This window comes from Rhodotorula paludigena (assembly GCF_050403205.1).
Source record: "Rhodotorula paludigena JCM10292 DNA, Rt_paludigena_JCM10292v1_ctg28, whole genome shotgun sequence".
Lineage (NCBI taxonomy): Eukaryota > Fungi > Basidiomycota > Microbotryomycetes > Sporidiobolales > Sporidiobolaceae > Rhodotorula > Rhodotorula paludigena.
The window spans coordinates 100,200-126,062 of record NW_027481430.1 but is presented as its reverse complement, the minus strand read 5'-3'; the positions used below and the strand labels follow the sequence as shown (position 1 = coordinate 126,062).

The 25,863-nt window shown below is 63.6% G+C and overlaps 9 protein-coding genes across 9 annotated transcripts; 4 read left to right on the top strand and 5 right to left on the bottom strand.

The window, feature by feature from the left end:
* Window positions 1–143: 143 nt before the first annotated feature.
* RET3 (coatomer subunit zeta) lies at window positions 144–938 on the top strand (the record flags this gene model as incomplete). The annotated part of the gene is made up of 3 exons (XM_076649818.1): window positions 144–146; window positions 286–813; window positions 888–938. 3 exons carry the CDS (start codon window positions 144–146, stop codon window positions 936–938), a joined length of 582 nt encoding a protein of 193 aa, XP_076504633.1.
* Window positions 939–4,484: 3,546 nt separating this feature from the next.
* On the bottom strand, window positions 4,485–6,565 carry JCM10292_006276 (SGNH/GDSL hydrolase family protein; the record flags this gene model as incomplete). The annotated part of the gene is made up of 5 exons (XM_076649817.1): window positions 4,485–4,602; window positions 4,672–5,379; window positions 5,441–5,620; window positions 5,694–5,793; window positions 5,860–6,565. The coding sequence occupies 5 exons, from the start codon at window positions 6,563–6,565 to the stop codon at window positions 4,485–4,487; spliced, it is 1,812 nt and encodes a 603-aa protein (XP_076504632.1).
* A 579-nt stretch (window positions 6,566–7,144) lies between these two features.
* On the bottom strand, window positions 7,145–11,644 carry JCM10292_006275 (uncharacterized protein; the record flags this gene model as incomplete). Its single annotated transcript, XM_076649816.1, has 12 exons — window positions 7,145–7,237; window positions 7,320–7,377; window positions 7,440–8,445; window positions 8,555–8,760; window positions 8,950–8,966; window positions 9,078–9,755; window positions 9,854–9,997; window positions 10,057–10,280; window positions 10,342–10,664; window positions 10,729–10,923; window positions 11,007–11,196; window positions 11,269–11,644. The coding sequence occupies 12 exons, from the start codon at window positions 11,642–11,644 to the stop codon at window positions 7,145–7,147; spliced, it is 3,510 nt and encodes a 1,169-aa protein (XP_076504631.1).
* A 205-nt stretch (window positions 11,645–11,849) lies between these two features.
* On the top strand, window positions 11,850–13,229 carry JCM10292_006274 (uncharacterized protein; the record flags this gene model as incomplete). Its single annotated transcript, XM_076649815.1, has 3 exons — window positions 11,850–11,879; window positions 12,001–12,090; window positions 12,153–13,229. The coding sequence occupies 3 exons, from the start codon at window positions 11,850–11,852 to the stop codon at window positions 13,227–13,229; spliced, it is 1,197 nt and encodes a 398-aa protein (XP_076504630.1).
* Window positions 13,230–13,298: 69 nt separating this feature from the next.
* Window positions 13,299–15,449, bottom strand: RRP9 (ribosomal RNA-processing protein RRP9; the record flags this gene model as incomplete). The annotated part of the gene is made up of 6 exons (XM_076649814.1): window positions 13,299–13,770; window positions 13,827–14,239; window positions 14,292–14,774; window positions 14,830–14,871; window positions 14,934–15,001; window positions 15,059–15,449. The coding sequence occupies 6 exons, from the start codon at window positions 15,447–15,449 to the stop codon at window positions 13,299–13,301; spliced, it is 1,869 nt and encodes a 622-aa protein (XP_076504629.1).
* Window positions 15,450–15,727: 278 nt separating this feature from the next.
* Window positions 15,728–17,179, bottom strand: JCM10292_006272 (carbon-nitrogen hydrolase family protein; the record flags this gene model as incomplete). The annotated part of the gene is made up of 7 exons (XM_076649813.1): window positions 15,728–15,816; window positions 15,964–16,019; window positions 16,083–16,263; window positions 16,322–16,396; window positions 16,449–16,634; window positions 16,690–16,855; window positions 16,931–17,179. 7 exons carry the CDS (start codon window positions 17,177–17,179, stop codon window positions 15,728–15,730), a joined length of 1,002 nt encoding a protein of 333 aa, XP_076504628.1.
* A 324-nt stretch (window positions 17,180–17,503) lies between these two features.
* On the bottom strand, window positions 17,504–20,771 carry JCM10292_006271 (uncharacterized protein; the record flags this gene model as incomplete). The annotated part of the gene is made up of 5 exons (XM_076649812.1): window positions 17,504–18,794; window positions 18,860–19,472; window positions 19,536–19,829; window positions 19,889–20,483; window positions 20,562–20,771. The coding sequence occupies 5 exons, from the start codon at window positions 20,769–20,771 to the stop codon at window positions 17,504–17,506; spliced, it is 3,003 nt and encodes a 1,000-aa protein (XP_076504627.1).
* Window positions 20,772–22,418: 1,647 nt separating this feature from the next.
* Window positions 22,419–24,295, top strand: JCM10292_006270 (uncharacterized protein; the record flags this gene model as incomplete). The annotated part of the gene is made up of 7 exons (XM_076649811.1): window positions 22,419–22,445; window positions 22,509–22,645; window positions 22,704–22,990; window positions 23,069–23,273; window positions 23,336–23,425; window positions 23,486–23,707; window positions 23,770–24,295. The coding sequence occupies 7 exons, from the start codon at window positions 22,419–22,421 to the stop codon at window positions 24,293–24,295; spliced, it is 1,494 nt and encodes a 497-aa protein (XP_076504626.1).
* A 210-nt stretch (window positions 24,296–24,505) lies between these two features.
* On the top strand, window positions 24,506–25,837 carry JCM10292_006269 (F-box protein; the record flags this gene model as incomplete). Its single annotated transcript, XM_076649810.1, has 2 exons — window positions 24,506–25,262; window positions 25,428–25,837. The coding sequence occupies 2 exons, from the start codon at window positions 24,506–24,508 to the stop codon at window positions 25,835–25,837; spliced, it is 1,167 nt and encodes a 388-aa protein (XP_076504625.1).
* Between the last annotated feature and the right edge of the window lie 26 nt (window positions 25,838–25,863).

Here is a 25,863-nt window from a genome sequence, read left to right as displayed (position 1 = left end):
CCTCGCGAGAGCAGCAGAGGTCAACTCGAGCGTCGTCGCGTCGAGGCGAGGCGAGGCGGAGTGCTTGCTCTTGGTCGTGTCTCTCTCACGCGGGTCTGCTCGAGTGTGACGAGTGCTGCGAGCACCGACTGGATCTGCCCGCCATGGTGCGCACCCCTCTGCTCCACCCCCTCTGCCCCGCGTGCTCACCCCCTCCCTCTCGTCCCCACCACGCTGCACCTCGTCCCGTCCACCCATCCCTCGCCCGCATGGCCCTGCTCTGGATCCACATGCACGCACACGCAGAACCTCCACCTCAACATGATCACCGCCGTCCTCCTCATCGACCACGACTCGAACCGGATCCTCGCAAAGTACTACCAGCCCGCCCACCCCGACCCGCGCACCCCCGCCGCCCACAAGCACCCCTTCCAGTCCCTCAAGGACCAGCGCGCGTTCGAGGCCCAGGTCTGGGAAAAGACGCGCCGCCAGAACGGCGACCTCCTCCTCCTCGACCACCACCTCGTCCTCTACAAGCAGTCGATCGACCTCGCCTTCTACGTCGTCGCCCCCGCCCACGAGAACGAGCTCATGCTCCAGGCCACCCTCACCGCCTTTTACGACGCCGTCGCCCTCCTCCTCCGCCACCAGGTCGAGAAGCGCTCCATCCTCGAGAACCTCGACCTCGTCGTCCTCGCCCTCGACGAGACCATCGACAACGGCATCGTCCTCGAGACCGACCCCATCACCATCGCGTCCCGCGTCTCGCGCCCCAAACCCGACGCCACCGTGAACCTCGCCGACATCCAGCTCAACGAGCAGAGCATCATGCAGGTGCGCTCCCGCCCGCGTTCCCGAGCGGAGAGCGAGGGAACTGACCACACTCGCGCACTGCGTCTGCCACGCAGGCTTTCACGACCGTGCGGGACAAGATTGGCCAGCGCATCCTGCAAGGCTGATTCCGACGTCCCGGCTCACTCGCTCGCTCGTTTCGTCCATCGCTCTAGACGCGCAATCCCTTCGCATACCTCCCTTCTCCTCACTCCCTCTCTTGTCTCTTTCTTCGCGCCAATTCCCCTTGCAGTGCTGTAACGCGGTATCCTGTACATCGCCTCCATCCCCGTCTCCGCTTTCTCGACATCGCAGCGAGATCTACAGCACGGCTCTGCACCCTGCTTCACACAAACTCGATTACCTCCAGTCACGACAACGACGCCCGCTTCGCCTCCCGCAAAGCCCTCCCGTCCCCTCGCGCTCCCCGGCCTGCTCCCGCTCCCCATCCCCTTGCGCAGCTTCTTCCTCCTCCTACTCTGGTCCCGCGGCGACTCGCGCCCCGCAGCAGCAGCAGAAGCGATTGAGAGCGCGAGCGGATCGAGCGCCCACTCCGAGAGGGACGTCTCGGGCCCGTCGCGGGGTCGGACCTGGACTACGACTCGTGCGACGCCGGTCCTCCGACTCCTCGCCTCTTCCGCGCAGTCCTCCTTTGTGCTCTTCCTCTTTTGCGAAAGACGACGCTGTGCTTCGACCGCGGCAGTAATAGAAGGCGGAGGAGCAGGACGAGGAGGACGGGGCGGACGCAGCGAGTCGAGCGAAGGCCGGACTTTGATGAGCGGCTCGAGAAGCGCGAGGAGCCGGGCGAGGAGGGGCGACGGCGGCTGCTGCGTCGCGCGGCTGGTTCGACGGACGGAGGTGTCGGGTCGCACGAGGGATGGGAAGGACGCGGCGGCGCGGAAGCAGCGGAAGGGCGGCAAGGGACCGCGGCGAGCGCGATTCTGCACGTACTGTCGTGGCGCGTCTGCCCTGGGCAGCGACTCTGTGGGCCTCTTGTTCGTCCTTGCGCACAGCCCTTCCCAGCCGCGACGCCTCGCATACCGCCGCTTTTTGCGCTCCGAGCGATTGACGCGCCTGCCCGCGTCCTGCTCGCCTCCCTCTGGGACGTTTCCGACCGTCGTCGGGGAGTGCAACCCTTTCAGTGGTGTCAGCGGTAGGCCGCGCCAGTGCAGGTTGAGGGTCCACTCGGGAGGCGAGGAGGGACAACTGGGCGAGTTGACGACAGGAAACGGAGGGGTAACGGCAGTGGGCTGCGGCTGCGGCGGGAAGAGCGAGTCAGTTCCGAGACCTTCCCGAGGCGACTTTGCATAACGGCAACACACAGCTGTGTGCGTGCTGGCAGGGCCGTCGAAGGCGGACAGGCGACAGCACGGGAGGAAGGACCGGAAGTTCCACCTCGGCGGCGTAGCCGAGCAAGCCACTGAAGACAGCACGGCTCGAGGGGTGAACAAACGCTCGCCGCCGTCCCGCTCAGCCTCGCCGAGGTCGAGCATCTCAATCGACAGAAACCCGCGAGGGAGCGGAGGTGCCGGGTTGGAAGAGGTGCGCAGTCCGGCAAAGTTCGTGCGCGTGAGGGCGCAGTGCACCTGTGTTGCCCGAGGATGATAGCAAGAAAGAGTGCGTCGTCGAGAGAGGGAGAGACAAGGGGAGGAACTCGCTCAAAGTCGATCCGACGAGATGAAGCCGGGCAGGCGAGTACGCAATCTCACCGCTTCACGCCTGGCCGAACGTCAGACAACGCCGTTCAAGGCCTGTTGGGTAGCAAGCGGGCACGGGAGCGAGCCTCGATGCTGAGAAGTGCTTGCTGCTCTCGGCCTTCTCAATCTGCCGAGGAGGTACCGAAGCCATGTTTGTGTCGTGCACAGAAGAATGCAGGATACAACGCAGCTCTACAGACCATACAGCACAAAGTGGCTGCTCCCTAAGTCGCCTCACCACAGCCACTCCTCGTGCGCGGGCCACCCCTCCTTCCACGCCTGAACCTCCGCCCTCCTCCCCTCCGCGCTGTCCCGCCCGCCTAGCGCCGCAAAGTCAGGTGCAGGGCTCGACCAAACGGGCTTGCGACTCGCGCTCCACGCGGACGAAGATGCGGAGGAATAGGTCGATGCGAAGGACGATGCGGTCGACGAGCGCGACGGCGTGCTGCGCCCGCTTGCGCTGCTCGTGCCGCTTGTAGGTTTCGCGAGCTCCTGATTGCTCATGTAGGCTGCGAGGTCGAGGAGGAAGGCAGATGGAGCCGGAGAGGCTGCGGGTTGGCGTTTCGAGCGCGGCAGGCAAGTGGTTCCGGCCGCAAGCTTGCGGCCGAGCAAGTCGAGTTTGCTGCGGCCGCTCGAGGAAGACGAGACGGAGGAACTTCCAGTGGAGCTGGAGGCGACGGACGTGACAGACGACTTCGTCGAGAAACGAGTCGTGGAGGGACCGAGGGAAGAGCCCGAGGAAAAGGACGACAACGCCGACGGGCTCTGCTCGCTCGAATTCGCCGAAGCGGTTGAGGGCGTGTGCTCCAGCGGCGGAATCGCTAGCTCGTCCGGTCGTGCGGCAGATTTGCAAAGCGACTCGTCCTCTTCGGCGATGGGATGCAGCAAAGGCTGGAACGGCGTCTGTGCGGGGAGAGACTGGGGTGGCGGCAGCCATGGAAGGTCTTGCAGTGTGAGGGCACCGTTCTCGGCGGGTCCAGCGCAGAGTGCAGACGAGCGACCACTGTCGGACCAAATGGGGAAGACTGGCGGGGCCTCCTGCACGCGTTCCTGCAGCGGATCAGTCGTAGCACTTATGGACTCAGCCTGACAAAGCGTACCTGCGTCGTCCGTCGTCTGGCAAGTGTGCGACGCAGCGACGGTGACGACGAGCGAAGGAAATCGGTCAAGCGAGCGAAAGCGGGCATGGTGCAGAACTGCAGACGAGTGAACGAGAGACGCAGAGTGTGTGACAAGTACTGGATGCGTTAAGTACGTCAGGGTGCAGGTACCAGTAGGCTTTGAGAAGCGGAGAGGGGAGAAGCTGCAACCATCGTCGGACTGGACGACGAGGGTCGAGAAGCAAATGTCATTTCGAGCTGCACTTCGGTTCGCATTGCCTCGAGACAGTTGAATCAATACAGGACTTGCAATGCGAGGACCGCCGCCCTCAGCGGGAATCAGTGATTCCGCCTCTACAGACATCGGCTCTCAGGGAGGTTGGAAGTCAAGAACAGGCGCACCGCTGTCTGGAGCGCAATATTCCGGGGCAAGCAGACAAAGAAAGGTCCTCGCAGTCAGAAGAATGCATAGAAGGCGGAGACAGAGCAGAGATGAGGGACCGCTCGTAAGCGCAGAGGAGAAGAAAGCATGAGGGTATACTGCAAGGCTAGTCTGTCCACAAGAGGGGAGGAGAGCGTAAGACGATAACGATGACCACACAGCTGGACAGAGGGGATGTGTCAAAGGGAACGAGGGCGACGATGTGTGACGATGTGTGGAGCGGGCCAGAGTAGGGAGAGGAAGATGCGTCGTTTTAGTCAAAGCCATAACAGCGTGACATACTGGTACACAGAAGCGGGTAATGCACTCGTAATCGTCCCTCGCCGTCCATACTGCACCCGTCCGCTCCTCAGCCAATCTCCGTTCTTGTCTATGCGTGATCCGACCGAGTCCAACTGCTCCTTCCAATCAACGCCGCCACCATTGACGGACTGCTTAGGTCGCAAAGACACCGAAAAGCTTGAAGCGGGCGTGGTCGATACCCGGCTGGCCCTGGAGCTCGCAGACGACATAGTGGGGGCCCTTCGAGACGTTCTGGTCGATCTGGGTGACACTGCATCCCGCATCAAATAGGTCAGCCAGGTGTACAGCAGTCAGACATGCAAGGAGAAAGAAGACGCACGTAGGCTGGCCGTACTCGCGGTCCCAGTGACCCTTGAGCTCCATCGCGCCGTCGACGTTGTCGTCGACCCAGCAGAGCACGGTGCCCCAGCCCTCGGCCTCGGGGCCCTTGAGGTAGTAGACGGCGATGTCGCCCGCGCCAACCTTGATGGGGATCTTGAGGAGCGACCCAGGCATGTCGGTGTACCAGTAGTGCATCTCGTCCTCGTCATCAGGCTTGGGCTGAACGGGCTTCCACCCCGAGCCGGCAAAGACCGATTGCGGGAGCGGGTTGATGAGGTCGTTGGCCGAGGCGCAGTTGGGCTTGATCTCGCGGAACTGCGACAGCGAGTGGGGGCGATCCGTGATGCGGAAGGGCGGGATGCGAAGGTATCCCGAACGGCCGCGCCCGCCGGCCGCGGCAAGCTCGGCATCGTCGGCGTCGAGCCCAGCGTCAGCGGCCTTGCGAAGACCCTTGCCAGAGAGGAGGGAAGGGTAGTCGTCGCCGAGCGCGAGAGGCGCGGCCTGCTTGCCGCCAGCGAGGGCAGCGAGGTCGGTCTCGAGTGCCGCCTGATCCCAGACTTGGCAGATCTCCGACTCGAGGTACGCAATGAGCGTGTCGGCAAGGAGCTCGTGGCCCTTCGAGTTCGCGAGGATCGGGTCGAGGTAGTACGACTGGCGGACCTTCTGCGGGTTCATAAGGTAGTCCTCGTAGAGGAGACCCTTGACGCTACGGGAAGTGGCATGTGAGCGGCCAAGGGGGTTTGGTGTGTGAGAGGAAGAATAAGCACCTCAGGTGCACGACGTCGTAGAACTGCGCGACTGCCGAGTGCCAGACCTCGGGGCCTGCAAAGCCGTGCTCGCCCTGGATCTGGGGCGAAAAGTGGCCGAGCATGATGACGGCGGGCTGATCGGGGCGAAGGAGGAGGGACCGGATGAGGAGATCGGTGGTCGAGAGCGACGTCTTCTCACTGCAGTCCGAAGCTGATTAGCTGACTCTGCGCTAGGCATTTCACGAGTGCGGTCAGAGGGCAAATGACGCACGCAGGGTCCTCTGTGTCGAACTCGACGATGATGAGGTCGACGCGGTCGGGCAAGTGCATCTCCGAGCAGAAGCCAAAGTAGGAGGTGCCCGTTCGCCGCACTGCGAGACAATTCAGTGAGCAAAGTCCGATAGCAGAGTGCGCAAAAGAAGAACGAGGAAACTCACGAGCGCCGTTCGTGAGCTCGTTGGCGGGATGAGGGAACACGTCGTTAAGCCACGAGAAAACGCGGTGCGGGTAGCAGTTCGGGCCCGTCGGGTTACCGAGCGGGTGCGCCTGCGTCGCGTCCAACCCGTGGCAACTGCTCACACTTCCTCCCAGGACGCCGACCGTGATCGGCAGGCCCGCCATGGCCCGCTTGATCACCTTGCGCACGCGCTCCGAGCTCCCGACGTGGGTGCGCGTCTTCAACACTGACTCGCGCCCGTAGACGTTGCCGAGCTCGTCGCCCGCCCCGAAGGTCGGGCAGAAGGTGAATGGCGGCGGCTCGCTAAAGTTGGCGGGCCCGTACCCGCCCGTCCCGCCGTGCGAGATTGACGCTGCTGCACGCTGTTTGCGCGCAGCGCGCACGAGCGCATCGGTGCGGCGAGACGAGGCGTACTGGCTGCGCGAGCCAAAGCCTGGAAGTGATCGGCCGGTGCGGGACGTGTAAGGGCCGCTCGCGGACGGTGCCGACAGGATGTGGAGGAGGAAGAAGAAGGCGCACACGCCGCCTGCGATGTAAATGACGCGGCGGCGCGTTGCTGCCTTGTCGGGAGACGACGACGTGAGGAGTTGAGCGAGGCCCGACTGGGACTGGGTGCGTCGGTCGGCGGGCAGAACGGGTTGCGGCGACGTCCTCCCGTCCTGATCTTGCCTTCGTCGGTGCAGCATGGCGCGTGGACCTCAGCGAACGTCGAGTGTGCGAGAGGGTGCAGGCTCCAGATGGGTAGGCGTGGCTTGTGCGGGTGCAAAGGCTGCACGCGAGGCCAGGAAAGGCTCAGGCCACGGCGGGGTCGAGGTGATGCAGCGTGCCTCGTCGCAGCGTCGAGCGTACGAGCCAGCAAACGCGAGCGGAAGCTAGGAAGCACGAGCGACGAGATCGAGGCGCCGGAAACGCGACCCAGCCAGAGTGACGAGCCTCGAGAACTCTCCTAGCGCGATTCCAGCCAGCTAGAGCAATCAAGCAAAGCTTCAGAACAAGTGCAGGACAGCTCGCACACGGCTGGCGAGAGAGGCCCGACCGCCGTCCGTCGTCTCCTCCCCATCACGTCCCCCTGTTCCCGCTTCCGCGCTAGAGAAACGTTGCCAGTAAGCGCGGCAGGCAGAACGATCACGGTTGCAAGGCAAAGCGAGAGAGGTACACTACACGACGAGGAAGGCACAACAGGCAGAAAGGGCACGAAAGGGCACAGCTCAGGACATCAATGCGAAACGACTCTCCCTCCTCCCCATCTCCGAGACGAGACTGCCTCAGCCCTGCAGCGCGAACTGCTCGAGCTCAGCGGGGACCTGCCAATTGTGCGTCGCGGCGGCGCGGCGGAAACCGGCGATGGCCTCGTCCATCTGTCACGGCGTCGAAGCCGGGAACGCAAGGTCAGTCTTCGCTGAGACGGAAGGCGAGCACATCGCGAGACCAGAGACGCACCGAGTACGGCTGCTTCCAGTTGCTGTCGAGGCGCGCCGGCCTCGGCTCGAGGTTGGACCTGCAAGCGACAACAGCGGATCAGCAGGGCAAGGAGGTCAAATCGGACGCAAGATGGCCCACATGGCGATGCGGATCTGCAGTAGGATCGCCTCGATCGAGTAAACGGAGGACCATCCGTCGTTCGTGAGAAGATGTGCTGGGCGGAAAAAGCAGATTGTCAGGCTCGAGCGGCAGTGAGAGAGGCAGGGTGAGCGCGACGTATCCATGCAGATCGACCCGCCGCCCGTGACGTGCCCGCCGCCGCCGTGAATGAAGGGGAGGAAGCGCGGGTGGACGACGCGGAAGAAGGGCGGCGAGAACGGGTACGTGTCGCCAAAGCGGATCTCCATGAGGATGCTCTTGATGTCGTGCTTCTGCAAGTCCTTGCGGAGCGGGAGACCGTCCTCGAAGCTCTCGCGCGGAATTTCGATCACCCAGTTGAACGCGTTGTCGTTCGAGCGCTCCGGGTCGAAGTAGAAGCCCGCCTTGGTCGGCCCGACCTCCTGCTGCGTCTTGAGCATCGCCTTGATCTCCTTCGTGATCATGGACAGCGCGCCGCGACTCGGCATGGTCGGCGGCGGGATCTGCTTGAGGAGGGCGAGGCGCGCCTCGTCGGCGGGCTCGAACGTGTCCGGCTCCGATGCAGGCGCGGGGGGCTCGTCCGCCTTGCCCTTGCCCTTGCTCTTCGACGTGGACGACTCGCCGGCGACGCCCGAGCGCCCGCGACGAAGACGGCTGCGAATCCCACCGCCAGACGCCGCCGCGCTCGACTGCGACTCGGCGAGAATGACCGACGGCTCCTTGATGAGCTCTGTGTCCGAGTCGTTGAGCTCCTCGACCGTGTCTTTGAGACTGTTCTCGAGCTTCTGCAGCTTGTCGCCGACGTCCGTGATTGCGAGGCGAGTCGTGCTGAGCGTGAGCGGGTAGGTCGGGTCGAGCGCGATCGTCTTGACCTTGGACTTGACCACCTCGCCCTGTTTCGCCTTCGCGGCGTTGGCGTCATCGCTCGTCCAGGAGTAGCTTGTGCCGCGCTGGACTATGAGGTAGCGGCAATTGATCCAATCGAGCTGGTTGACGACGAGGTACGCTGGGAGAGCGCGAGCGAGTCAGCGACAACGGCAGCGAGATCTTCGCCGACAATAACGGCGAGCGCCTCGCCAGCGCTGCTCTGACGGTGGTCATAGAGCGCAACTTACGACTGCTGGACACGAACTCCTTCGGAAGGTTGGTAACTTCGCAAATGGCGGCAAGCTTGGAGATCCCGAACTCGGCGTTCTTCCAGATCGTCGACGACGGCGCAGCGTAATGACCAAGCGATACGCTTCCATCGAGTGCAAAATACACGCCGTGGCCGTAGGCCCTTCCGTTGATCGTATCGCGGTAGTGGAGGCCCTGGCGGAGACTGCAAAGGGTCGAAACGGAGCGGAAAGAGCAGAGGAGAGGGAGTTTCGCAGCGAAGGAGTCAGGAAGGCTCGATACATGCTTTCGAGAGACACAGGCACGCGGCGGCCGCTTCTGAAGCAGCCGGCGGACGCCGGAAAGCAAAGCGGACGAGAAGCTGAGCAGGACACCCAGACAGCCAGAAACTCACTGCACGACGTCGCAGGTCTGGTCAGTACATGATCGGGAGCTGTCTAGCATGTGCATGCAGAGTTTAGAGGCGAGAGGCGCCGACTGGCACCAAGCTAGCCGACGTGACGAGGGCATTGAACAACGCACCATGCTATGCCAATTCTTGACCGAGCTGCCGTGCCACGCGTAGAGCGTCGGGTACTTGACGGCATTGTCGTTCTTGGCCTGCGCAGCCTTGACGCTCTCGGCCTGCAAGTGCTCCTTGGCGGGGCTGCCGACGACGAGGCGGAACTGGCGGTAATCCTGCGAGATGCCCTGGATGAGCTCGTCCTCGTCCTCGATCTGCTTGAGGTACGACGTGTTGCTCGCGACGATCCAGCGCAGGAGGCGCCAGGCCGAGATCGAGACGCCGCCCTGCTGCATGTCGGGGAGCTTGCGCGTGCGATTCAGGATCCGCTCGTCCTCGGTCATGTCCTCGCCCGTGAGCCACGCGCGCATCGCGTCGATCGGCGGGAGCTCCGAAATGAGCGCGGCGATGCCGTTGCACTTCTCGTTCTCGGTCGCGAGCGTGTCAAAGTCGACGGTCGGATCGCCCGGCTTCCACGGCTCACCGAGCGAGTTGTTGACATACGAGGGGACCTTGAGCTCGAGGCCGACGGGGAGAAGGTCGCCCTTCAGCCCATACTCCTTCGCGGCAATGTAGGCGAGCTGGACGAGGAGGTCGACCGCCGGCGCGTTCGTGATGATCTCGTGCTCGAGCGACGGGCCGAGTCCGAGCGCGATGAGCTGGAAGAGGCAGAGTGGGCTATCGCAGACAAAGGGTTTCTGCGAGAAACGATCGTCTTGTGAGTTCGGCGATTTCGTCGAGATCAGCAGCATCGTCGACGTCGACGTCTGGTGGCTGATCGACGACCGCGACTCACGAGAGCGGTGATGGTCTCGTCGCAGCGCTTGTAGCAATTGAGGCAGAAGCGCGGGCACATGACGAAGCGGCGGACGAGGTACGAGAAGGCGAGGAGCGGGAAGTTGCTCGCCGTCTTGGTCGACGCCATCGGATCCGTCGGCAGCTGTGCGCGGCTCAGATGTCAGCCAGAGTAGCACATGGAAGAATAGCAGGCGAACAGACCAGGCTCGCGCTCGCCTCCGACACAACCTTCTCGGCCTTGTCGGCCGCGCGCGCCTTCTTCTTGTCGACGGCCGCATCGTTCTTGCCCGCCTCGAAGCAGTGCTGCTCGGCGCCAGCCCACCCAACGCGGTCGTTCGAGCGGCGGATGTAGAGAATTTCGCCCAGCTTGTTGTTGAGGAGGGCGTCGAGAGGCGCAGAGAGCGAGATAGCCTCGAAGTCGCCCTCTGCGAGCGGGTATCGTCGTCAGCAGCGTGATTTCCCTGCAAAGAGTAGTCAGAGGCGTACTGGTGTACGGGTTCGAGCTGTGCGCGCGGAAGGCGGACGCGATCGCCTGCCGGCTCGGCTTGTAGCGCGGCGAGATGCCGACCTTGAAGCGAACCTGGCCGCTCGTCTGGTTGTCGAGGTCGACCGGGTACTTGGCGCCGTAGTTCATGAGGAGGACGAGGTAGACGACTTCGCCCGTGATGAGCTGCGAATCCCACGCCTGGAGGGCGCGCGCAGGCAGGCCGAGCAGGTTGACCTTTTTCGAAACGGAGACGACGAGATCAAGTTCGGAAACGCGGGTGAAGCCCGGGCGGTAGCCGGAGTCGAGAAGCTGCTTGAAGTCGCTGCGGGACGTAACACTTCAGGGTGTGCTTCGAGAAGGGAGTGCGAGCAGCGACGCTGACGTACCTCCTCAACGTCTTCATGAGCTCGCTGTCCTTGCTCAAGTTAGCTCCCACAAGGTCGAGCTCGTCCTCGTAGTCGTAGTTGTCCTCGTCCGTGTCTTTCGCCGCATCCGTCCAAGGGTTGGGCTCGCCGCGCACGATGCGGTGGATGAGGAACTCGACGATGCCATTGAGGGAGCGGTCGGCGTCCTTAGGTAGCCTGTACATACATACACAAGCGCGTGAGCGCTCAACGATACAGCCACCAGCGTGAAGGCAGAGACGCTGAACGCGACGACGCACTGAGCAACTTCAGGCAGGACAATCTCAACGTCTTCAGGCACGTCTTCGTGCTCGGTGAAGCACATGACCTCGTGACCGTTCGGATAGCCACCGAGCTCGGGAAACATGAGCGAGATCTTGAGTCCGCGCGGGAACTTGGGATGCTTGAGCGAGAAGCGGATCATTTCGTCGCCGTCGTCGCGCTTGAAATCTGATGGTGGACACGTCAGCAGATTGAACAGAGTGTCCAGATTGCCCAGGAAGCGAGACAAGGCCTGCGCACTCTTGACAATGTCGTCCTGGGTGCCAGCGTAGCGGGCTGCGACGTCCTGGACGTCGAGGGCGAACTGCTTGCGGGCGGTGAGCTTTCCCTTTGGCTTGGCGGCGGCTTCAGGCTCTGGCGGAGCGTTGGCGAGCGCGTCCGAGTCCGAGTCGGAGAGGACGAGGACGTCTACACCGCCCCCGTCGCTGTCGAGCTCGTCGTGGCCGTCGTCGCTGTCGAGGGCCATGGCGGGCGAGTCGGCGAGCTCGTCGTCGTCGCTGTGGTCGTCCTCGTACTCGAACGCGTGCTCGTCGCTGTCGGCCATGGCGTCGTCGGCGGTCTGGGCGGGTGCGGGGTCCGAGACCTTCTGGCGCTTCCTGGCGGGTTGCGCGGGCATGGGAGTACGCGTGCGCTGGCTCTCCGGACAGGCGCCTCGCTCCTGCGGCAGCTCGGCTCGCGGGGAAGCAGCGGACGCGCGGCGACAGCGACGACGACGCTCCGCCCCGAGCGGCTCCACTTTGGCCTCTCGCGCCTCTGTTCCCTTTGTCCCGCTGCGAGAGAGCGAGAGCGAGAGGGGGTTGAACATCCACCTAGGGAGAGCAATGGCTGCGCTAAATCTGCTTCCGCCCGAAGTACGCTCATTTCCATGCTCTCGCTCTCTGCCAGCTCTTCCGTGATTTCACGAGGCTCGACCGGCTCTCCGGTTGCTGTGCACGGACGCCTGCTCACGCCGTGCCTTTCGCTCGGACGCAGATCGTCACGCGCATCTGCGCCCTCCTCGGCGACGAACTCAAGGTCTGGAGCGACAAGGAGCGCCAGACAGACCTGTCCCGACTCGCGCCCGTCCGCTCCTCCTCTGCTCTGCCCGTGACCTAAGTGCACTGACGCCCAGAAGCTGCGAATAGACGTGCAAGGCTCTGTACTTTGCCACCGTGCCACTGCTTTATGGCGGGACCGTCAGCCTTCGTTCCGCGGGCCGCACCTTCCTCCTCGCTCGCACGCTCGCCGAGCATGCCGACCTGCGCTGCCTCGTACACGACCTCGACCTGACGGCAGCGAATGATAACGGGCATCCGCCGTCCGTCATCGCACTCCTCGACCTTCTCCACGATACGCTCGACACGCTCGTCTTCCGCCCTATCTACCTCACGGCGGCGGGAACGCCCATGCTGCGGGCGGCGCTGCTCAGCTGCACCTCGCTGCGAAGCTTCACCTACACGAACGAGCCGTTTGGCACGAGTGCGCTCGTCTGCCTCGCGCCGTTCCTCCAGCACTGGCCGCAGCTCGTCGAGCTCACGCTTCGCTGCGTGTCTGTGGAGGTCGAGAGCGGGCTCTGGCACCCACCGCCGGGCGTCCCACGCATATTTGCAGAGTGCGGACCGCCGCCACGGTACCGTCTCGAGCGGCTCACGCTGCAGGGGTCGAGCGACCCGTGGACGCTCGATGCGACAAAATGGGTCCTCGGCGCGACGGACGCGCTGCAGGACCTGATCGTGCACGACTGGGCCGCTCAATTCCCCGCCGTCGACCTCCTGACGCAGCTCGTTGCACGCGGTGGCGGGCCCGCCCTCGAGCAGCTCGCGGTTCGCGATTACCACTGTGTCGATCCCGCACGGTCCGACCGACCAAGCCGCGAGACGGATCGTATGCAGCCCGAGGATCTCGCAACATGGTTTCCGAACCTGACGCACTATACGCTCCAAGACGACTGCTCGGACGACGGCCGGCGTCGGGCGTTCGCAAGCGCGCAACCGCCGCACTTTGTCCCCGGTCCAAAGCTGCGCGTGCTCTCGCTCTACTGGCCCTGGGACGATGGGTGGGAGCTCGAGAAGCTCCTGCAAGCGCGCGAGGCGGATGCGTCAGTGGCGCCCGCACTCGAGGTCATCCGCCTCGTCAAGGCGCGGCCGTCGGACCCAATAGTCAGACTCCTCGGAATTTTGGGCGAGCGAGCGGGCGTGCGCATTCTCGTAGAGTGGATGTAGCTCACTAGACCGGGAAAGGACTGCGATATGCGGAATGCAATTGCGAGCCAAGCGGGGCGAGCGAGGGGACTACTGCATAGGGATGACCACGACGAGCGCGCCGTCCTTGGCCTCCTTGAAGCGCATCCACCTGCCCAGCCGAGGCTCCTTCGACGTGGCGGCAACGACCACGAGCGCCTTCTTCTCGTCCCGCTTGTCGCCCGCGTCGCGACCCTTGGGTGCGTTGACAGGCGCGACGTGCGTCTCGCGCGTCGGCCGGAGCGACGGCGCCGTGAGCTGGAGCGAGTTGACGAACCCAGGCGCGTCGATCGTCGCGAGCGGCGAGAAGGACCGAAGGCGCTCGTCGATCTTCCACAGACGGATCTGGCCGTCCCACGAGCCCGAGGCGAAGACGTCGCCGTACGGCAGGCACGCGAGCGCCGTAATCCATCGCGGAGTGCCGATGACGCCCTCGGTCTCAGACTCGTGCTCATTGATGCCGTGCGCGAGCTGAACTGTGAAGATGGGCTTCTTCTTCGTGATCGACCACAGGCAGATGGACCTGGCAACAACGCCGTCAGCACCGAGGCTAGCGCGATCGAACATGCCAGTACGTACCCGCTGTCGCCACCGCTCAGCAGCGTCGAGTCGTCGACCATGGCAACGCAGTCGATGCTACCCTCGACGAACTTGACCGGGCCCTTCTCAGCGTTCTTCCTCCGCCGCTTGAGCTCCTCCTCTTCAATACCCTCCTCCTCCATCGCGCCGTCGAGGACGTTGCGCATGCGACTTGCGCCTCCGCCGCGGAAGACGAGCTGGCTCTCCTCGGCGACCTTCCAGAACCGCACCGTCTTGTCGCGTCCACCAGCCGTCGCGCAGAGCTCTCCGCGCAGCGCGTCGACGGACTGGATGCAGTCCTGGTGGCCGAAGAGGGTCTCGATATACGAGAGGGTCGCCATGTCGAAGATCTTAACCGTGCGGTCGAAAGAGGACGAGTAAAGCTCGCTCGTGCCGAGGCGGAAGGCGATAGACTGCGCAGAAGATGTTAGTCTCGATCGCGTGGTTCTGTCAGATGTTACGCACGCCGACAACGTCCTTGTGCCCGCCCAACCCTCGCACCCACTTGCCGCTTTCGCCCTCGACATCCCAGCACCCGATCACCTTGTCCCGCCCCGCGCTCGCGAGGAGCTTGCCATCGTGGCTGATGGCCAGGTCGAGGATCTCGTCCGTGTGACCCTCCGCCACCTCCTTGCCCTTGCCCTTGTCCGCTGCGGCGCCATCGAACCGCTTGTGCTTCTCGCCCTTGCGAAGCTGCGATTCGGATGGGGCCTTCTTGAAGTACGCGGCGCGAGCGATGCGTGGCGTGTCGGTAGAAGGTGCGGAGGAAGAAGAGGGAGCGGGAGACGCGGACGTGACGGCGTCGAGGTTGTACTTCAGGATCGCGCCGTCCTTGCTGGAGGTGTAGAGCCAGCGACCGTCATGCGAGGCAACCGCGGCGGTGACGGCGCCACGGTGACCCTTTGCGGGTGTGCGGAAGATAGAGGAAGAGGGGATAGGGAGTTGCAGCTGCGGGAAAAGCGGTCAGTGGAGAGAAGCTGCTGAACTAATGGAGCGAACGCACAGTATTTGCGACATTGAGGTGAAGCTTGCCCGTGTGCTCGAGCTGTCACATATAGGTATCATCAGCTAAGCGCAGTAAGAGTCGGCCGAGCAGGGGCGACGCACCACGTCCTGCTGCAGCCGCTCAGCGATGATGTCGCGGTCGAGATCTGCCGCGTCGAAGCCGTCTTCCTCTGCTGGGTCGCGGCCGTCAGCACTGATCAGCGACGAGCAGGGAGTACACAACGCACCCTCCTTGTCCTTCTCGAGGCTCTTGAGGTACATCTGCGAGAGCCGCAACCGCTTCTGCGCAGGCGTCTCGAGGTCGTCCTCCTCCTCCGAGCCTTCGTCCGCCTCGCCAGCGTCCTCACTGCCAACGTCGTCCGAGTCAAACTCGCTCCCGTCCGCCACGTCGAGCTCCTCGTCGTCGTCGTCGCCGCCTCTCCGCCGCTGCTTGCCCTTGGCACCGGCGCGATCCCGCCCGCCTGCGCGCTCCTTACCTCCGCGCGACAGCGCAGCTCCTCGTGCAGACGTGCCGTGCCGGCTCGTCTTGGTGCGGGGCGAGGCGGCGGCGCCATCGGCATCGTCTCGCCGCCGCTTGCTGAACGGGCGGGGTTTCGAGAAGAAGGCGTCTCCGGCCATGGTGGACGCGCTAGACCGTGTTCGAAGAAGTACAGCGAGCTCTGCGAGCAGGCACAGGCGGTCTCGGAGCGACGAGGGCGGATTCGGTGGATGAGCACGGCTCGAGCTGAGGAGGCGGAGGGAGGTCGACCGTCGCTCGTCGCCCTCGATCAGCGGGCTTAGTCTCGCCTTGCTGAGAGACTGAGCGTATTATGCGGCCAGGGAGACTTGCTATGCTCAACAGGTGAAAGACGCGCGAGTGCATTCAGACTGTCTATTTCCCCCTTCTCCCGCCGACCTCACGCCTTGCTCACATCTTTGTACACGTCGAACCTCCGCTGGATCGTCACGGGGATACCAGTACGAGCCTTGTTGATGACGTCGGTGTCTGCGCGGCGATGGACACGGAGCAGGTCAGCAGGTGTCCCCCATTCGCAATCGACAGACAGCCCAGTGCAGGGCGAGTAGGCAGAATGCAGCGCTTATGACCTTGTTGCTTGTGCCATCTTCGAAGGGAGCAAACGAGCAAACGCACCGATGTCAAGGTAAAGGATGCCCTCCTTCTCGTCCAGCTCGCCGACCGTCTTGCCCCTGAGCGCAACGAGACGGTGAGTATCGCTCTCGCCAACTCTGACATATGTAATTTAGGCGCACATCGGGTCATACAAGCTCGAGTGTCCCCAAGCCTTGTAGCCGTCGCCGGATGTCGCGCGCGCCGGGGAGCACATCCCGACGTAGATCTGGTTGTCGACTGCTCGAGCGCGTTGCAGCAGCTCCCAGTGCAGAGGGCCGGTCGTCAGGTTGAAAGCAGCGGGGTAGATCATGGCGATGCAGCCTGTGTATCGGTGAATGCGTCAGCGTGGCGGAGAGGGACGGTGGCACAATGTGCGCACCTTTTCGTGCGGCGATAGCGGTGAGCTCTGGGAAGCGCACGTCGTAGCAGATGCCGACACCGACCTTGCCAAAGTCTGCTCGAGCGAGAGTCAGTCTCGGTTCCTGGCCCGCAGCTCGAGAACGAACCAGTCTCGACGATGGTTTGCCAGTCTCCGCCGGTCAACGAGTCGCTCTCCTTGAAGGTGATGCCGCCTGGCACGTCAATATCGAAGAGGTGGACCTTTCGGTGCACGGCGACGAGCTTGCCGTCGGGCGAGAAGATAGGCGACGAGTTGTACACTTTGTCGTCTTCCGAGAGCTCCGGAATGGACCCTGCATGCCCCAGTGTGAGCTCTGCAGCGAAGATGCGGGAATATGAGATACTCACCGCCGATGAGCCACACGCCGTGCTCCTTGGCCGCGGCGCTGAGCATGCGGATGCTCTCGCTCTGTGTCTGCGAGACGTCGAAAGTGTCGCGCATCTCCGGCGACCACCCGATGCGCTCGGCGTACTTGCGGAAGACGGCAGTGGCGTACGGCGAGTTGAAGATCTCCTACAGGAGCGCCGACCAGAGTCAGCTCATCTCATCGGCTGAGTGGGGCGAGGGTCCGGGTGAGCCGCAACGCACGGGCAGGACGACCAGGTCGGGCTTGCGCCCATCGGGCCCGCCCTTGACAGCCTCTTCAAGCTTCTCGCGTGCGTGCTCGAGGTTCGCAGCCTTGTCGGTGCCGTCTCCCGCCGAGGCGAGCTGGATGAAGGCGAATCGGGCGGGATGGCCGTCAACGGGCGGAGCAGAGGTGGCCATTGAGCGAGCAGCGAAGTACGAAGGGGAACGAGAGGCAAGGAAGCGCGACGGAGCGAGAAGGCGCGGGAGCATTGAGCGGAAGCAGCAGGACATTCTCGCACGAGCGGATCACCTCAAGGTCTCGCAAAGCCTCGCGTAATTGCTTTCGATCGCTCCACGTACCCGACGGATCGCAAGACCGGAAAGAACCACAGGAAAGCAGTGGACATCGTCGCAGGAGATGGTGAGGAATCGCTTTTGCACACAACACATCGATGGAGGACAAGCAAGCGATGGCAGGAACATCGAATGGACACAAAAAACTAGGCAAATGATAAAGAGAATGAGGAAACCCGAATTAGGAGCGCGCCCTGCAAGCGCGGCTCGACCCAAATGAACAGCAAGACCATTCCTCCTTCACGTGCTTCTCCGCGGCTGCGGCTTCTCACCCTTCGGCCGGTGCGGCACGTCCCAGTGCCACAGGTGCTGGCCCGGCGCCGAGACGGTGCTGCGAATGAGCCCGACGATCCAGTCCGGCGAGTACGGCGGCACGGCTTCGGGCAAGTCGGGCGAGACACCGACCGCGGATCGTGGCGGCTGCGAGCCCGTGTCGTCCTCGTCGTCCTCGTTTGTCGAGCTCTGCGAGTACGTCGACCCGCGCTGCCCGGACGGCCCCACAACCCGCTGCGCAAGCGGGTGCAGCGAGCTCTCGCCCTTGCTCGTTGCGAACGGCGCTGCCGACGATGTCGGGAACATTGCGTGGTCGCCGCTGTCGCTCCACTCGACGACGCTGCCCTTGCGGCCGCCGCTGCGATCGCTGTGGTTGCTGCTCCACGCGCCGAAGCGCCCAGACTCGACCCCCGAGCCACCCGTGTTGGGTCGCGGGCCACCCGACGCCGAGCCCGACGCGCGCGTGACGCAGTCGGCCTGCGCCTGGTAGAGCGGGAAGGGAAGCCAGTTGAGGCGGTGCCCAGGCAGGCTGACGGAGGAAGGGATGACGGCTTTGAGGCATAGGAGGTACGAGTCCTTGAGCAGGCCTTCGCTGCCATAGGTCGGGCCATGGCGCGAGCTGAGCGGGATAATGGAGGGGGCGACGTGCAAGCGGGAGAGGAGGAAGTCGAGCGTCTCGGCGGAAAGGACGCGTTCGAGGTGCGGTTTCAGGGTCTTGACGATGTAGCCGCGCAGCTCGGACGCGGCGTCGCCCTTGCTCGGCGCGTTGATCAGGTCGAGCAAGGACTGCCCAGTGATCTCCTGCAGCGACGCGACGACATTGTCGATAGTGGTCGTCGGCAGCGAGGACGACGCGAAGCGCGTGCGGTCCGCCTTGGGGTCGACCAGAGCCGCGAGGTCGGTCATCGGCAGCGAGTGGTGTTGGCGCTCGTCGACGACCACGTGCAGACCCTCGCCCGGCAGAGCCTGCAGCATGAGCAGACCGCCGTACAGCCGGCCGCGGTCGAGGCGCTTGACGACGCCGAAGCGCGTGAAGCGGTACACGTTGCGGAAGTGATCGAAGACGCGCTCGTTCGGCACGGCGTAAGCGTTCGACGTGACGCGCGCAACGGCGGCGGGCTCGGCGAAGACGTAGCCGCGGGCGACAAGCGCCTCGCGTTCGGCGTTGTTCTTGAGCCTGCGCGCGAGCACCAGCATCTGCCCCTGGGTCACGGTGAACTGGTCGCCCGACGTCTTGCTCGAGACCTGGTAGTGGCCGCTGGTAGCGCGAGAAGCGAGTCAGTCGAAGCTCGGGAAGGTCGACGTCTCGCAAGAACCACGCACATCTTGAGAATGCTGTCGTACAGCACGCCGAGCGCCTTCAGGTTCGGCGTGCCCGTGAGCTCGCTCGCAATCTCCTCCCCGGCCATCTCGAAGCTGAGGACGCTGCGACGCATCAGCTCCGCCTCCGAGCTCGTCATCTCGTCGTCCGCTTCGCTCATGCGCGTCGTCGTCCCGACATCGCGCTCTTCCTCGCCCAAGCGACTGACCGAGCCAGGTCCGCTCGTCAGATCCTCGGCAATGGCGCCGCCGGCGCCAGCATTCGGCGTCTTGAGCGTTCGCCAGTTCCACGACATCTTGAGGAAAGCGACGAAGGCCGGGTCGGAGCGCTGCAGCTTGAGCTTGCTCGCCTCGAGTCGCATGCGATTGCCCGAGCTGAGGACCTGGAAGACGTTGAACTTTTCGGGCTCGTTCTGCTTGCTCGGGTAGATCTTGGCCGAGGGGAGGAGGCCCGAGTCGGGGTGGACGAGCAGCAGGCCCTGCTGGTCGAAGATGGCCGTCGAGAGGATGATCCGGTGGCGAGACGCGCGCTGGTGAAGCGCACGCTGCTGTCCAAGGAAGGCAAAGACGAGGAGAAGGATGCAGCACACGGGTGCAACGACGCAAATGAGGACGACTGCAGTGCAATGCTTCGGTCAGTACACCGCAGAGCAGTAGATAGCTGCGGAGAGAGACGCACTGATGAGCGTCTTCGTCCCGTTGTCGCTACCGGTGCGAAGGTCGGCGCCGGTGCGAGCCCAGTAATGGGTGCCGAGAAGGGCGACAAAGTGCATGAGGGTGACGCCGACAGCGAGGATGGCCGCCACGATGACACGCTTGTACCAACTGTGCTGCAACTTGGGGCGGAAGATGACGAAGAGGATGTAGAGGCCGACGGAGACGCAAGCCATGGCGATAAGAACCGAGATGAGGACCATGTACCAGTCGTTCGTAACGCGCGGCACGGAGTTGATCGAAACCTGGCCGACGTAGTCTGCACGACAAACTCGAGCGTGAGCCGGGGAGCGTAAAGAGGAGAGACGGACGACGCACGCATGGCCGCGATACCGCCACCGCACACGATGCCGGCGAGGAGGATCTTGGCAACACCCCAAGGCGAAACCTTGGCAGCACCGATGCCAAACTCGCCCCCGTCGCTCGACTCGTCGTCCTCGTCTTCGTCCACGTCGGGCGGAGGAGGGCGCTTCTCATCGTCGAAGGCGCTGTCGCGTCGCTTCGGCAGCGAGATGTTGAATGCCGACGGGGTAAGCGACACCTTGCGGACGCCAGGCAGATGGAAGCGCGTCTGCTGCTGGCCGGGCTCAATCTTGAGGTCCGGATCGAAGGCGGCGCCCGTCGCCATGTCGGGGTTCTTGTCGACAGCTTCAGGCGTCGCGAGCTCCTCCTCATCTTCATGTCCTGCGATAGCGCTCTTTTCGCTCGTAGCGGTCGACCCCTGCTCCTCGTCGGTCAGGCGAGAGCGCCACTGCGGCGCATTGAAGCGCAGACCGATGAAAGAGAAGGCGAGGATCATCGAGAGAATGGCGACAACGAGGGAAAGGATGGTGTAGCCGGCGTTGTACGAAAGTGGCGCGCCCGTGCCCTCCCAAGGCGGCGGGAAACGCAGTGTAACGGCTTGATTGCCGACCTGCGGGACAGAGAGAGCGGTCGTCAGTCTCCCGACTCACGGGTCACCTCGAACACTTCAAAAGCGAACCGGACGCACGAAATGCATGCCGAACGTGGCAGTCGAACCAAAGGCTATACCGGCGCCGAGGAGCAGCATCACGTTCCACTTGCCCGTGCTACCCGTACGCTTCAGGAGCATCTCGAGCGTCGTCCACGAGCCGACGAACGACACGAGGTACGAGAGGAAGATGAAGGCGCCATTGTAGTGCGCCGTCAGCTCGATGTAGACGGGCGCCTGATCGGCCATAGCGGAGCACGCGAACAGGCGAGAGGGGGAGGGGGGAACGGTGGGGCGGGAAGCGGGTGCGCTGAGAGAGTGTGGTGCTGGAAAGGCGAGGGCGGCGGGCGGCTACCCTCGACGGGCGCGCAGACGCTGCGCAGGGCTAGCGAGAGCGCTGGGGCAGCGACGGCGGCGCGAGGCGAGGAGGGGACGCGGAGGTTGCAAGCGAGCGAAGGGGACCGCCTGGTGTCCGGCGCGGAGGCGGCGCTGCAGCTCGCTTCGGGGCGTCGCACACGGGCCGCGCGACCGGGTGCGGTGCTGCGGAGCGACGGGAGCAGGGGCGGAGCAGGGGATGGAGCGCACCGTCGACGGACGAGCGGGCGCGGTGGCTGCGCACTCGAGCGACGAGAGCAGGCACAAACTCCTTGAGCAGAGCGCCGGGCTCGATTGGGAAGGTCAATCGCGTGGTCTCGACTTCCCCGGGTGCCTCGATCTCGTCCTGCAGCTCCCGCTTTCAGGATTCAGGCGCACACGTCCAGCCTGCCTGACCCGGCTTGTTGGCTTCCGCCTCGTCGCGAGATGCCACGATCCCTCGTGCGCACGCTGTCGTGAGGCTCGTCCTTTTGCCTCGCCCTCGCTCGCGGCCGCGCTGTCAAGGGGAGCCCCCGTTTCAGCCCGTCCGAGTTGCGTCCAAGCAGCGGACTGTGCAGCAGCAGGCGCCTCTCAGAGTCTCTGAAGCTTCGCGCCTGACGCAACGGATGCTCTCCTTCGCTTCGCTCCCCCGACCGCGTCCTTCTGCCCGAACGCTTGCAATGGCCTCTTCATCTTGCATCTGTGCCGTAGGTTCACCCAGCAAATGCGCCTGATGCCTGAGGCGGACGGACGATCGAGTCTCGGCGACTCGCATATCGTCAATTTACATGCCTTCGGAAACCCCTCGATCGCGGCGGTACGCAGCTAACTTAGCAAGTTGCAACACATTTACCACGCGGATGGGCCACGAAGGTCGTCCGCTGTGTTTCCCGAGTCGAGGTGGCTGGCTCTTCCCCTTTCGGTCCCTGCGACGATGAAGCATGGCAACGCGCGCCGCGTCTTGGCCGTGATTGCATGGTTGGCGCTAGCGTTCCCAACCAGCGGTTGTGTGCGACGCCGGAATCGCGCTCGCTTGCGTGTGCCACGCATGCGGTGCGAAACTCGTCGACGGGCGGCAGGATTCTCGACTCTCATGCTGGTCGCTCTGTGCTTCCTGTATTACGCACTCCGTGCACAGACCGCACGGCTGGTGGAGCAAACACCGCCCAATAGCTTTGCAAACGGGCAGGGGCTGGTTTCTCGGCCGGGACCTTCCCCGTTGCTTACGTCGCTGAATCGTGCTCGACGGCGCGGCGCGATGTCAACGTGCGTTGAGCGACTTTCGCCTGCCTCGTCGGTGCTCGGACCGTCCTCGTTGGCGGAGTCTCCGGGCGTGTCCTCGGAAGCCGGCCGTCTCCTGTCCGCCAGTCGGTGACCGCCCACGCTGGCCTCGCCATTCCCGGCTGCTGAATGTCTTCCTGCTGCGCTGCTCCTTCTGGTGGTGGTCGATAGGGTCGCGCTCGTCCCGCCGGCCTACGCACGTTGCAAAGAGCGAAACTCTTACATCGCCTCGTCCTCTGTCGCCTCCACGGCCATCCCAGCATGTCCGCCACAGTCGACGCTATCGTTGTGCGTACACCTTTCGCCTTTTGTGATGCTCACACCGCTCATCGCTCGACGCCGCTTCGACAGACTGGAATCGTATCGACGCTTCCGAAGGGTGCGAACCCTTGGCCGCTTATCCGGCAGGCCCTGCGCGTGCAGGTCCGGCCGAACCTCGAGCACTTCTTCAAGGCGCAGCTCTTTACCTGCTCGGCCTTGATTGCTCTGTGCGCGAACCGCTCGCATTCGCATGAGGGGAGGAGCTGCTGATCCGTCGACTCGCAGGGTCACGATCGTCCTCTGCACCTGCATGGCCGCAAAATGGCGGCAAGGAACACTCTGGCTCGTCCGCATTCACCGTGGCAAGGCCGGCACGTTCATCGTGCCGCATTACTCGTCGCTGTGGACGACATTGGCCATCGTCTTCTTCGCACTCCTGCAGGGCTACATCTGGCAAACGGCGTTCTACGCATCCGGGCGTTGGGTACCAACGAGTGACCTTTGGCGAATGACCGTGTGGTTCCCCGGCGTGCTGGCTTTCTGGTGCGCGACCTGGTCGCTCGTCGTCTCTCGTAAGTCGACTACATACTGACATAGTGAGAGTGCTTGGCGCCTGCGTATCCTAAGCAACTGACCGCCCAATGACACAGATCTGCTGTACCTCGAGTCATCCGGTCGTCCCGCCCGCACCTTCCTGGCCAAGGCTTGGTTCGTCAACTTCGCCGCCCTCCTCCTACCCGCCGCTCAAGCGGTCGCGATCGGTGTGCTGGCGTGGCAAGCCCACAAACGGTACTCGAGGGCACTTGGCTACTTTGACACCATCGATGATGCTCTGGCTAGCGCTGAAGCGGCTTTGTATGGCCCATCTCGCTGCCTTCGTCCGGTCCTCTTTTTGCTGATCCCACCCACTCGCGCAGCTCGGGCGTGTTCACCGAATCAGACTTTTACAGTCGGGTTGATCGCTCCCTGTTGACCGATTTTGCGTCGAACTTGCGGGGCTTTGGCGAGTACGTATCCGCAAAGCCCGCCTCTTGGAGCGAATGCACTGATAGACTTGGTCCTCACAGCTTTTTCCGCTGGTGTTTCTGGGCTTACTTCATCTACTCGGTCATCAACGAAATGATCCTCGTCCTCGTCGCCGTGCTTCACCTGCGAGAACTTCGCCGCACCATGCACGACCTAAGCGGACGCATGCACGTTTCAGAGGAGGCGCGTCAGCAAGTTGAGATGCTTGAGCGAGGCTTCCGTGGCCTGCTCAAGATCACCTGGGCCATCGTAGCTTGCGAAACGTGAGCTGCTCCACCGTTCCGTTCTTTGTCGTGTGATGTGTGCTTACCCTTCCCCTTCGCAGTGCCATCAACGTTCTTTTCGCCTTCGTCGCCATCTCGGGTCGCCGCGTTGTCTACGACCGGATCTATAGCGAAGTCGCCTCGCTCTTGCCGCTCTGGCTCTTCTCGGTTCTCGGCCTCCCGCTCTCGATCCTCTTCCTGATCCGCATCCGCCGCGAAGCGCCTGCCGCACCCGCGTCCTCCGCCAAAGACGGCATTGCGCACACGCCTCTCCCCGCCACCTCGTCCACGCCCTCGAGCATTACCGACAAGCAGGCTCGTACGCCGCAGGAGGAGTACCCGATGGAGACGCTCGGCAGCCAGGCCTACCGGAGTCCTGGTAGCACTATTGACACTGTGCTCGTCGGCGACCTGACGGACGACTACGCTCCCGTGCGGCAGCACAGTACGAGCCCGGCGCTCAGCCAGGGCAGCGTCGCTCACCTCATCTCGACGCCGGCGTCGGAGGGCTCGTTCTACTCGAGCTACGAGACGCGACAGCCGCAGGCAGCGGTCGAGGAGGGCAAGCGGAAGAAGGGGTGGATGTGAGCGCTCGGCGGATTTCGAGGCTTGGATCGTTCTTGCGCTACTTTCCCCTCCCCGTCGCTCGTTCTACTCACATTCTCACCAGAGCCTTTGCATCGTCGTTGAGCTACTGCTAGCTTTGGGAGAGATCAGCGCGTGCGGAAGCGCGCAAATTGCATCATCAGCGCGAACGCACGCTTGCCCCGTTGGACGCTGTCGTCGATGCACGCCAGCATGGCGGTGCCTAGCGACGATAGCGCAGTGCACTCCGGGCCGCCTTGCTACATCCACCGCTTGCCGCACGAGCTCCTGCTCGAGATCCTGTCTCGCCTCGTCCCCTCGCCGCCAAAGGTCCCGGCGCACGAGGTTCGCGACATCACAGCCTCGCGTGCGGCGGCGGAGAAGCAGTGTGCGATACTAGCACGCCTACGACTCGTCTGCGGACAGTGGAACGAGATCTGCTCGTCTCTGGCGGACACCGTCGTCCTGCGCTTCAACGCTCGCTCGGGGTCGAGCTCGCTGCCGACTTCGCCTCCGCCATACAAAGTTCGCAACGTCTTGCTGCAGATCGAGACCCACGCCGCGACACCTGTCATTGTGCCGGATTGGCTGGTGGACGTCGTCGAGCCCGAAGTGACGCTGTTTGTGCACTACGCTCGACCCGGAAAGAGCACAACCGGCCCTCCCTTCTCCCTGTGGCACCAAGTGCGGCGGTGCACCTTTACCGAGATGGTTCTCGAGTGCTGCGAAGGCGATGTCTTGTTCGGCGTAGTGGAGCTGGACGTCCCTCAATTCTTCGGCGCGAAGAACAAGATGCTGATACAGGCTGTCGTTAGCAGAGTTAAGGCGGGCGGAGACAACCTCAAGACACTTCGCTTGCACAATGCAATCGATCTCAAACGCGTTCCGCCGCTGAAAGTCATCGCCCTTCAACTGGGGGTCTCTGGCCGCTATTACCACCGCAGCGCGGCCGATCACTTCCTGGAGCAAGGTGCCGCGCCGAGACTCCGTCATCTGCACATCATCGACACTCCAGGTCGCCCCCTTTCGCCTTTCGACATCATCCGGTGCCAACAGCTCTTGTCTCCTCACCTCCCAACCCTTCGCTCATTCTCGTGCAATAGCGTCGGGACAATTTCTTGGACGCTGGACGCAGTTCGCAACGGCCATCTGCTCGAACGACTCTCGACAGCGGCGCCAGCGTCGTTCAACGACGCGGCATGCGAGCTCCTCCCCAATCTCACCAACCTCTCGTACTTGCGCATTTTCCGCAGCGGCGATACGCCTGCCAGTCAGAACGATTCGCGCTTCTGGTCCTTCTGGACGCTCGCCAACAAGGTCGTCGAGCTCCTCAAGCGACCTGATCGAGCTGCGGATCTCGCACTGCACGTCGAAGTCGTCATCGGAGGTACCCTGCGGAAGTACGACGTCGCGCAGCGCACCGCGGTGGAAGCGCTCCGAATGGCCATGGCGAGTATGCATGAGAAGGAGAAGGCGCTTTTGACGGTCGACCTGCTGTATCATCACCCACGACCTTTCCGCGCTTTCCCTCTTCTCGCTGCCTAAGCCCTGCACGTAACTCTGCGCCGACT